Below are 12,175 nucleotides of genomic sequence, written 5' to 3'. Positions count from 1 at the left end.
ATTATTCAGGAACTATTATTAAAATAAAATATCTAATCAATTTGATAACATAAAACAAACAAATTGTGAAAAACTTGTATTTTATAGTCAAGTATACAATTATAATTTATTCGCATTAGACATTTTCTATTCAATTCTACTACAAAATAAAGTAATTCATTCCCATAATAATTAAATTATTACATGCATGAAATGAATTAATATGCACTCTAGTTAATTAAATGATATCATTAACTTAGTTGATTAGAGCTATGAAATATGATCTCAAGAAGCACGTGTATTAATTTATCTATATGTGTTTTACAATTCAATTGAATCAAATCATCTTTAGTTAATGCTATCATAATTTCAAATGATAATCAAATCAAATATCTCAGTTTTTCATTCAAATTTCATTCATAATTCAGAAAGAGCCCAGAAACAATGCACGTAGACGTCTACTAGTATTATTATATACATGTATTATTATTATTTTCAAATACAATGAGAGATATTTAGGGGTAAAGATCTTATAATAAAAGAAAAATTAAAAATAAGGGATCACATTATATGAAATTTTCGGGCTTTCAAAATAATTTCAAATGATAACAGTACCGGTATAATGAATTTTAGTGTTTATTTCTTTGGTTTTGTAACTTTTGAATACAAAAATGACGTAATTTTAGAAATGAAAAAAAAGGCATGACTTATAATTTAGTCCCAGCATCCGGCCTATAAGTACTGAAATTCCATTTCATTTGAAACTACAGAAAATGATGCTGCGAAGATATGGAAATTTCAGGTGATCATAATTCTTATTTTATATACGTCAGAGTGGAAAATATCTCTCTCTCTCTCTCTCTCTCTCTCTCTCTCTCTCTCTCTCTCTCTCAATTCTTTTCCTCTCACAACACTCGAAATCTCTTTTTGACTCTCTCTCTCTCTCTCTCTCTCTCTCTCTCTCTCTCTCTCTCTCTCTCTCAACTCTTTCTCTTTCTGACTCCCTCTCTCTTTCTCTCTCTATCTCTCTCTCAACTCTTTCTCTTCCTGACTCTTCTCTCTCTCTTAACTCTCTCTCTTTCTCTCTCAACTTTCTCTCTCTCTCTCTCTCTCTCTCTCTCTCTCTCTCTCTCTCTCTCTCTCTCTCTCTCTCTCAATTCTTTTCCTCTCACAACACTCGAAATCTCTTTTTGACTCTCTCTCTCTCTCTCTCTCTCTCTCTCTCTCTCTCTCTCTCTCTCAACTCTTTCTCTTTCTGACTCCCTCTCTCTTTCTCTCTCTATCTCTCTCTCAACTCTTTCTCTTCCTGACTCTTCTCTCTCTCTTAACTCTCTCTCTTTCTCTCTCAACTTTCTCTCTCTCTCTCTCTCTCTCTCTCTCTCTCTCTCTCTCTCTCTCAATTTTTTCTCTTTCTTACTAGATCTCCTTCTCGTCTTGTTAAGCTTCCTATTACCTTTCCCCCACTTTTACACGACCGACTGACAATTTACTGCATTTTTTTTTAAATTTTTAGTTAACATTTTACGATTAATCTCTCATCAGATCATGATAGCGAAGATCATGAAGAGAAACGTGTATTTGTAAAATTGAAAATGTGGTCGAAATTTGATCTTTGATTACTTTTATCTTTTTTGTGAAAATAAAGTTCACAAGGGATAATTACTAGTAACAATTACGTTATGTCCCATCTAAATACTACGAGCTATTAATATAACAACTATGTAAGTTCTTTAGTGTATTGAATGAAAGACGGTATTTATAGATATGCATGATATGATATCATATTTGGGGTTTTTTTGTGTAGCGCATGAAGATGGACTTTTGTGTAGCGGATGAAGATGGACTTTTGTGTAGCGGATGAAGATGGACTTTTGTGTAGCGGATGAAGATGGACTTTTGTGTAGCGGATGAAGATGGACTTTTGTGTTGCGCATGAAGATGGACTTTTGTGTAGCGGATGAAGATGGACTTTTGTGTAGCGGATGAAGATGGACTTTTGTGTTGCGCATGAAGATGGACTTTTGTGTAGCGGATGAAGATGGACTTTTGTGTAGCGGATGAAGATGGACTTTTGTGTAGCGGATGAAGATGGACTTTTGTGTTGCGCATGAAGATGGACTTTTGTGTAGCGGATGAAGATGGACTTTTGTGTAGCGCATGAAGATGGACTTTTGTGTAGCGGATGAAGATGGACTTTTGTGTAGCGGATGAAGATGGACTTTTGTGTAGCGGTTGAAGATGGACTGTGGTTATGCTAAAATACGTTTCTGTCATTTGTAAAATATTTATTTTCAGTAATCATCTCATTGAAAAATGCGTCCCCAGAGTATCATAATTGAGATCAAGAGAAAATGATGGACGCAAAAATCCGTGTTTTATGAACAATAAAGAATGAATACAATTTATAATGATACTAGTAGTAAATAAATTTCTATACGTTAGACACCCCCCCCCCCCTTTCCCCTTGTTATAATGATACATGGAAATCTATCCACAAGCCTACAATTAATCAAGTTCCAGCATAGATGCAGAAACACTAGGGAAAAAGAACTGGAAAGTATTAAGAAACAATTCAAGATAGAGGCGTTTATTTTTAGACCTAAATGTAAAAAGCTACTTTTTGGAAAAGGATATAGGGGTCTATTTCTAAAACAAACCAAAAAAAAAGATTAAGTATATCAAATATAAATTTTGGATAGATGTATCAGAAGCCTGCATTTACTTTTCTGGAAAAAATTCTGAGTCAACACATTAAGTAGCCATTGCACCAGCATTTTACAACACAAATATTATAGTGGGTAAGAAAAGTATATTTTATAAGAATTGGTATCAAAACAAAATTGCGTGTATGAATGATTTATGAAATGAAGATAATTTTTATGGACTTGAATACCTTCTATACAAAAATAGGATGAAAGTATATTTTCTTAGATATAATAGAATTTTATCTGCGATAAAAAATTGGAGGAAAAGACAAATAATCCCTTGATGAAAATATGTGGTCCCTATGTGTCCCAAAATACATTCGTATATACTTATTACTTAGAACAACAACAACAACAAATCTATTTTAAAAATCTATGGAAAAATACTTTAACATCTGTCATCGTAAAGTTTTCATATTTGGAATATGTATTTCTTGTGGCAAGACCTTTCCATAGACATCAAAATCTTTGACCTGGTGACCTTCACATTGACCTTTGACCTACTTTTAAAAAATTCGAATATAAGCCATGAAGTACCATAAGACTTATTTGATGATTTTGATGTTTTCTGTTTTAACTATATCCACATTTATGTTACATATTCTAAAAGAGATTTATAATTGAATCTTATGTAACAAGAGAAAGTATAAAAACTCTGATGTCTTTACAAACTAAAAACTTTCCTTATAGTATGAAACTAGGCACCTGATCCCACCTATAGTATGTCCAGGGGTCTGTGTTTGCCTAACTTTTAATTTTTTATTCCTTATAGGAGTTATGAGATTGATCATTGTTCGTTATCTTTACTTTTTCATGAAATGTACAAATATAAGTATATGTAAAACTTATACGGTAACAATTTTGATGCACCAGATCCGCATTTCGACAAATAAAGTCTCTTCAGTGATGCTCAACCGAAATTTTTTAAATCCGAAATAACAAAAAACTTGTAAGATCTACTTTAGGGGAAAACAGTGTTAAAAAGTGGAGATAAATTCGTCTAAGGATAAGAGCTATGCATGAGGGAGATAATCCTTAATTTTGAAATGAATTTCTAAATTTTATCACAGCAATTAAATATACATCCGTATTTTCAAGCTAGTAACGAAGTACTTAGCTACTGGACTGTAGAGACCCTCGGGGACTAACAGTCCACCAGCAGAGGCCTCGACCCAAGGGTCATAATGTCAAACTTATACGGTACCAATTTTGATGCACCAGATGCGCATTTCGACAAATAATGTCTCTTCAGTGATGCTCAACGGAAATTTTTGAAATCTTAAATAACAATAAACTTGTAAGAGCTATTGCCGAAAAGTGGAGTCATTAAATGAGTATTTCATTAAATGGGTTGATACCCTCCTTGTTTGTTCCAGTACACCATGCATACCCTGGATCCTGTGGTCACGCCATAATTCTGTCAAATTACTACAATGTACTTTCTAAAAAACAAATGAAAATTTAACATTGGGATCATCAGTCTTTTCTAGATTACATTTGAAATTCCGCGCTAAAATAATATTGTCAGGATCTCAAGAATTATCCGTTTATAAATTGAAGTTAATAATCTGAGATCAAGGAGATTTGACTTTTCGATATATCCGCCATTTTTGATGAGGGACTTATAGGATAGTGATCAAAAATTTTCCAGACGAAGGTGCTCAGGCTCGTCACACCCGCCGTGACCTCTATATCATGATCAGTGGAGTAATGAAGTAATCCGTAGTCAAAGCTAGTGTACCAAGTATGTAAAGAACAGCACACTGGTATGATGACGTCAGACAGTAGTCGACCTGAGGAAGTAAGCATGTTATTTTGTGATTTCAACAGCTCGTTTTGATGTGAATATTTTTGCTTTTTATTATCTCCCCTTTGAAGGGAGCATGGTCCTTCGTTTATACTTACTTTAATTCCCTATATCAAAGGATGAGTTGTGTCAAGTTTAATTGAAATTGCCCCAGCGGTTCTGGAGAAGACTTTTACAGCTTTGTTCTAAAATATCCCCATGTACAATTCTAATCCTGTATCATCAAAATCTCCTATTAGACACGTTAAAAATGAGTACTATATATATCCTCAGTTCATTAAAAATAGATATTAACGGCAAGCTAACAATCAACTTTATGACAAGAGGCCCATGGGCCACATCGCTCAACTGAGTAACCTTAGCCCATATTTAAAGAGTTTTCCTATATATATTCATATGCAAAACTTTGATCCCTATTGTGACCCCATCCTACCCCGAGAGCCATGATTTTAACAAAATTGAATCTGTACTATGGCAGGAAGCTTTCATGCAAATGCAAACTTTTCTGACCCAATGGTTCTTGAGAAGATTTTTAAAGATTTTCCCTATATATTTGTATGTAAAACTTTGATCCCCTATTGTGGCCCAAATCTACCCCCCGGGGACCATGATTTTAACAAACTTAGACATAACAGAGTCGTCCACTTCTGCTTCATACTTAGATATTTTATTGAAAATAGATATCAATGACTCAGCTTCATGAGAAACGGGATAATTTAAGCTTCTCCATCGTTAACTTCCATGTTTATGGAGCAATATTCCATTGTCACCAGCATATGGTGTTTATATCTCTCAACGGATTCGATACGCAATAGCTTGTTCTGCGTATGATCATTTTTTAAATCGAAGCAGGCTACTGACAAACAAGTTCATGATGCATATTCTATGGTCATTATAACGATCTAGTTTGCCAATACAACCTATCATTGGGTCAAATGCGGTCTGACGTGTTTCATACCGATTGTTACGCCATTCTTGACACTCTGATTTGACTACGGATAACTCCATCATCACCAGCGATCAAGATATGGGGCTCATGGCGTGTGTGATCAGTCGACAGGGGATGCTTACTCCTCCTAGGCACCTGATCCCACCTTTGGTATATCCAGGGTCCGTGTTTGCCCAACTCTCTATTTTGTATTGCTTATGCAAGGTGATGATAACGAACAGTGATCAATCTCATAACTCCTACAAGCAATACAAAATAGATAGTTGGGCAAACACGGACCCCTGGACACACCAGAGGTGGGATCAGGTGCCTAGGAGGAGTAAGCATCCCCTGTATAGGAGTTATGAGATTAATCACTGTTCGTTATCTTCACCTTTAATGTGAAGCTTTGATCCCCTATTGTGGCCCCAACCTACCCCGGGGGCCATGATGTTAACAAACTTGAATCTGCACTATGACAGGAAGCTTTCAGGTAAATATAAACTTTTCTGGCCCAATGGTTCTTGAGAAGAAGGTTTTTAAAGATATTCCTTTTATATTTGTATGTAAAACTTTGATACCCTACTGTGGCTCCAACCTTCCCCCGGGGCCATGATTTTAACAAACTTTAATCTGCACTACGGCAGGAAGCTTTTATGTAAATTTGTACTTTCCTGGCTCAGTGGTTCTAGAGAAGATTTGAATTCCCTTTGTATTTGTATATAAAATTTTGATCCCCTGTTGTGACCCCAACCTACCCTGGGGATCATGATTTCAATATACTTAGACATCACAGAGTCGTTCACTTCTGCTTCATACTTAGATATTTTATTGAAAATAGATATTAACGGCAAACTAACTACTCATCTTTATGAAAAACGGGATGATAGCAGCGTCGTTGGCTTTCTATATTTATGTAGCAACATTCTATTATCACCTGCTTAATGGTGTTTATATCTCTCAACTGATTCGATACGCAAGAGCTTGTTCTGCGTACGATCAGTATTTAAATCGAGGCAGGCTACTGGCAAACAAGTTGATGGTGCTGGGATTTCAACAGTCTCGTTTAAAGTTAGCATTTCGCGAATTCTATGGTTGTTATAACGATCTAGTTTGCCGATACAACCTACCATTGGGTCCAATGCTGTCTGACTTGTTTCATGCCGATTGTTAGACCGTTCTTGGCACACTGATTTTGACTACGGATGACTCCGTTGAACTGATCAAGGTATAGGGTTCACAGCGGGTGTGACCGGTCGACAGGAGATGCTTGCTCCTCCTAGGCACATGATCTCACCTCTGGTATATACAGGGGCCCGATTGCTTATAGGAGTTATGAGATTGATCACTGTTCGTTATCTTCACCTTTCATCCATCAGTAAACCAGAAGTGATAAAAGAATATGATAGTTTACAAGAGGAATACATATTGGCTCCAAGCGACAAAGCTTGTAGCAATATTCTGTTTTTAAGGCTTATTATCACAACTGTATCTTAAACGAGCTTCGTTTTAATTCTGCATTTGATAGTCCAACTTCCACCCAAACTTCCCTTTCCAAAGATGAAATGGCTCAAAATCACGTTTCAGTTTTAACACATTTGATGTTGGTGGGACGAGTGAATTACTGTACCTAAGCTGGATTTCAAAATTTCACACACAAAAAACTCACAAACAAGTAATTGCAGGATTCAGTAAATGTTCTATCAAGCCCCCATATTTACACCTCAAAGAAACGTCAACTTCTGTAAAGGGGAGTCTTCAAACGTATACTATCACAACATATGCGAAAAGTGATGTAAATTAAATGTGAAATTTCCAAGAATATTTAGTAAATTTGAAATCACTTTCCTATTCAAAAGCATCAAAACGTACATTTCAACAACCATTCCCCAACATAAATTAAAGACTAGCCTTTTGATATCATAGACAGCTGCTTCTCGAAAATATTCATATTTTGTGATCAGTCATCCAAAAAATTACTTTGTTAAACACCATCCTGATACTTAGAAGTTGATATTAAGAAAGATGATGGAGTTCCTCATTCAGTGTTTGCCCAACTCTTTATTTTGTATTCCCTATAGGAGTTATGAGATTAATCACTGTTCGTTATCTTCACCTTTCATCTATATGTATTCTTTGGTAACCAGGTCTTCCAACAGTTTGTTGGAATTCTAATGGGCATGCGTTGCCCTCCTTTGTAAGGTGACCTGTCTTTGTTTGCTTAAGAACCAAAAAATTTTCAAATCCTTCTACACGAGAAGAAATCTCTTGCTATGATATGTGCCATGCCATTTATATTCACCAACGATGTTTTATCTAATGCAATATGAAGATAACGAACAGTGATCAATCTCATAACTCCTACAAGCAATACAAAATAGATAGTTAGGCAAACACGGACCCCTGGACACACCAGAGGTGGGATCAGGTGCCTAGGAGGAGTAAGCATCCCCTGTTGACCGGTCACACCCGCCGTGAGCCCCATATCCTGATCAGGTAAACGGAGTTATCCGCAGTCAAATCAATCAATATCAATATTAACTTTCATTAACATGTCGATTCGATATCTCCCAGTAACTCAAAGTAAAATACACCACAGAATCGTCTAAATCTGCTTCATATTTCGATGTTTTCATGAACAGAGACAATAGCAGCAAACTTAAACTCAACTTTATGACAAACAGGATGACATCAGCTTCTCCATCGTCAACTTCCCATATGTAAATAAGTAGCAATATTCCATTATGACCTGCACGCCGTGTTTCTCTCAACAAATTAGATACGTGAGAGCATGTTCTATGCATCTTTAATTTGTCAACCGAGACAGGTTACCGAGAAGTACCTTAATGTTATTGGGGTTTTAATAGCCTGGTTTAAAGTCGGCATTTCGCAAATTCTAGGCTCGTTTTAATTATCCAAGTTGCAATAGAGTCTGCTCCTCTCTGAATTGTTTCACACCAATTGATAAACCACTCTGTAAGTACCGATTTTGACTACTATTACTCCCTTTTAACTTAAGAAGATATCGGACTCGCGACAGTTGTGATGGTAAAAGGGACATGATTACTTCTCCAAAGCATCCGATTCCATCTCTGAAGATTCTGTTCTCAATTTTGTATTTTCATGGGACTTATCAGATTTTAACTATTCGTTATTTTCCCTTTTTCGTGTATATGGGTTTGTACTAGTGCTATATACTGACTTTAACACTATGTGCCTTTCCTCAGACACGTAGCAGGTCTATCACCTGTATTGTGTTTCTGTCAGTTACTTCTTTTACAAAAAAACACTTCATACCCGTTTTAATGTTTATTATATGACTATACAAGTTCCTTCCATCTCTAAAATCCACCTCAAACATGTCACAACTATAAGGTTTATCACCTACGTTAAGTTTTCATGTGTTTCTGCAAGTTCCCTAAAATACTAAATGTCCTCTCTCACACACCCCATTGGTAGGATGAATCACCTGTATGTGTCCTCATGTGCCTCTCTAAGTTCCCCGATTCAGAAAATGTATCCCCACAGACATCACATTGATATGCCTTATCAACTGTGTGTGTCTTTTTGTGCCTCTGTAAATTTCTTGAATTATTAAATAATTTTCCACAGACATCACATTTACAAAGTGCATCACCTGTATGTGTTTTTATATGTCTTTGTAAATTTCCTGATTGATTATAAGCCTTTCCACATATATCACATTGAAAAGGTTTATCCCCTGTGTGTGTTCTCATATGTACCGTTAAGCCTTTAGCGACGTGAAATGTTTTCCCACAGACATCACATTTATAAGGTCTATCGCCTGTATGTGTCCTCATGTGTACCTGTAAAGAGCCTGACTGACTATAAGTGTTCCCACAGACATTACATTCAAACGGTTTGTCACCTGTATGTGTTGTCATGTGTCTCTCTAAAAAACACCTAGCTTTGAACGTCTTCCCACATACATCACATTGAAAGGGCTTGTCACCTGTATGTATCCTAAGGTGTCTCTTTAAAAACCATGTAGTCTGAAAGTCCTTGCCACAAATATCACATTGAAAAGGTTTATCAACTGTATGTGTTCTCATGTGCCTATGTAAACCTCCTGCGAGACTAAACGCCTTTCCACAGACATCACATTGAAACGATCTGTCACCTGTGTGTGTTATCATGTGTCTCTGTAAAGAAGACCTAGCATAAAGCGCCTTCCCACATACGTCACATTGGAAAGGTTTTTCACCTGTATGTGTCCTAAAGTGTCTCTGTAAATCTCCTGATAGACTATACGCCATCCCGCAGACGTCACATTTGTAAGGACTGTTATCTGTGTAGGTTACCATATGCATCTTTAGTTTCTCTGTAACATTAGATTCCTTCCCACTTTCGTCACATATAAAAGGGTTTTCACCTACATCCATTGCCACGTGTTTCCGTTATCTTTCACCTTTGTTATACGTTTTTCCAAGGAGATTACATTTCAAGGTCAATCATGAGCATGTATACTCATGTGACTCTGTAACTGTTCAGTCTGACTGCACACCTTCAGACCGACATTATATATCTATGAGGTGTATCACCAGTATGTGTCCTTATGTGTTTCTTTATACCTTCACGTGGAATTGGAAAATGCTTCACTTTTCTTCCATCCTGTTCCAACGAGGAAAAAAACCAATTCAGATTTACGAATTATAGGTAAAGTATATTACAAAATCGTTACAAGAGGCCAATCATTTACAACACTAATCAATTTACCTTTCTTATCTGAAAAGGTTTGAATTCCATCTTTCAGTACTCATGAATGTTGTAAAGAATTTTTTTTTGTTCATTTGTATTCTAAATCTACCGACATCACTCATAATATCATCGTTATGTGAAAGATTAAATGCCAGATATGAAAATCCTTATACGTTTAGCTAAATAGTTTGATCGTTTCTTAATTTTTACCCAATACCTCATATTTGACGCCTGCATTCGTTGAAATAAAATGAACCTACATCAGGACACGACGAGGAAAAACTCGCAATATCTGAAAACAAAATAGATGTCTTTAACAAATCACAAAGAAAAGAAAGGTAAATCAGAATTCACACCTGTAGTTTTTACTCCTGTGAATGTTCGACAGCATAAGTATCATATTACATGCTCGAAAATAATGTCAAACCTAGTCATCATTTGCGCCAGAGATTGGATCTGATCATAATTTCATTTTGTGCAAAATGTCATGTGTTTTCGCCTGTATAGAGGGTATTATAAAGATATCCTACCTGTTGAAAACAGACTTATCCTAATTGAAGTTTTCTTTGGCTTTATAACTTTTTTGTGTTATAATGAATTTCACTAATTCCGACACAAAGTAAGAGTATATAGTACATATTTACAACTCGCATGATTTTTAACAGAAAAGATAGAAATATATTTCTGATGCAAATATACACATTCAATTGTGATGTAAATATCCGTTTCAAATCTGCTTTGTTTACTTTCTAGTGAGTTTCTACTACATGTATCTCTAAAGTCCGGTAATCTATTAGCATCCTCATCACACATCATTTCTTATCGTTTACGGTTTCAGACAACTCCATCATTTTAGTGCAGTTAACTTTTGGGGGGGAGGGGAACTCGTCTAAGGCCTGGTTTGTCAATCATCAAAAGTGCTTCTAAGAAATGTGTAGACGAGTCCGTTTAAGGGGTGGAACACCGTGGAAAGCAATATGCTACCACAAGGGTGTGTTGATGTTACTCCTTCAAAGCAAAATATAGGTAATCAAGGCGTCCTTCTCTCTGACGTGTAACAATAACAAATGGTTAAAAGTTGCGAGAAAATGAATACATCTGTATGTGGATCAGTGTAAAACAAATTGATAATTTTGATTTTTTTTAAATTTTTAAGATAAACGTTTACCGTCCCTACTGTATACAACAAAGTGTTAATAGAAAAATAAGATAATTTCTTTTAATACACCATGACCTATAATTTTATTGTCTATGGTTTTTTATCAACCGTCCATATCCAATGATAAAGCGATATTCTGGTCGGAGACAAAGTAAATCAATTTTGACCCCTTTAAAACTTTGATACACTTTCGAAGTATGGCACGATAATAAATAAATTGTAATTTTGTCTCCTTTGGCTTACCATAATATTTATAAAGTCATGACACAGAACTTTATAAACCTGTGCATTGATCATAACGATGATTACCTGTATCACAGCGCCTCGTTCTGTGGTATCGCTTCCTTTAATCACTTCCTCCGTGATGTGACGAATAATCTGACTATTTTAATGACTTAATGTAGGTTCTTTCCCAGAGAGGACGCACTGCTTTTGGGGGGCAATTTCAGAATTTGGGGTGCTGGTAAAACAGGTTGGTACTTACAGCCGAGCCGTGACAATCAATAAACCCGAGTGTCCCTAAATTCTATTAATCGCAGACAAACTTCTTATCAAATGGTCTGAATCCATAATTAGTGACATCAGATAGAGCAGTAAGAGAAAAAATATCTTGAAAACCACGGTCAACAATGTAATAATATTTAATACTGCTCCTTCGCCACCCGCCCAGACATAAAGCGAAAGTCGAAAGTTTTTCAAACATTGCTTCATAGACGGAGGTCCCCGTATCACGACAGGGCGTTGTACCAGCTAAAGAACTCTCACTGCTCCGACTGTAAGGGTTTACCCCCATATCCAGATCTGTGGCGCTTCACCTGACGCTGGTTATTTCTCTACAACGAGTGGAAATTACAAACGACAAAGAAAGAATACCTGTT

At 36.1% G+C, this 12,175-nt stretch overlaps 1 protein-coding gene and 1 long non-coding RNA gene across 2 annotated transcripts in view; both read right to left on the bottom strand.

The window, feature by feature from the left end:
• LOC130054394 (uncharacterized) overlaps positions 1–12,175 on the bottom strand; it is a 74,297-nt gene that overhangs the window by 44,596 nt on the left and 17,526 nt on the right. The window lies entirely within an intron of this gene.
• Positions 8,710–11,755, bottom strand: LOC125671299 (zinc finger protein 235-like). Its single transcript, XM_048906886.2, has 3 exons — positions 11,607–11,755; positions 10,356–10,430; positions 8,710–10,051 (listed from the first exon to the last, which is right to left on the bottom strand). Exon 3 carries the CDS (start codon positions 9,820–9,822, stop codon positions 8,860–8,862), a length of 963 nt encoding a protein of 320 aa, XP_048762843.2. The 5' UTR covers positions 9,823–10,051; positions 10,356–10,430; positions 11,607–11,755; the 3' UTR covers positions 8,710–8,859.

Source organism: Ostrea edulis, chromosome 4 (genome assembly GCF_947568905.1).
Source record: "Ostrea edulis chromosome 4, xbOstEdul1.1, whole genome shotgun sequence".
Taxonomy (NCBI): Eukaryota; Metazoa; Mollusca; class Bivalvia; order Ostreida; family Ostreidae; genus Ostrea; species Ostrea edulis.
The sequence above is the reverse complement of the archived record's forward strand: the minus strand, read 5'-3'. Positions and strand labels throughout refer to the sequence as shown.

Excerpts from the sequence above, each read along its gene's own strand:
- LOC125671299 (XM_048906886.2), bottom strand. The coding sequence starts at position 9,822 with ATGGATGTAGGTGAAAACCCTTTTATATGTGACGAAAGTGGGAAGGAA.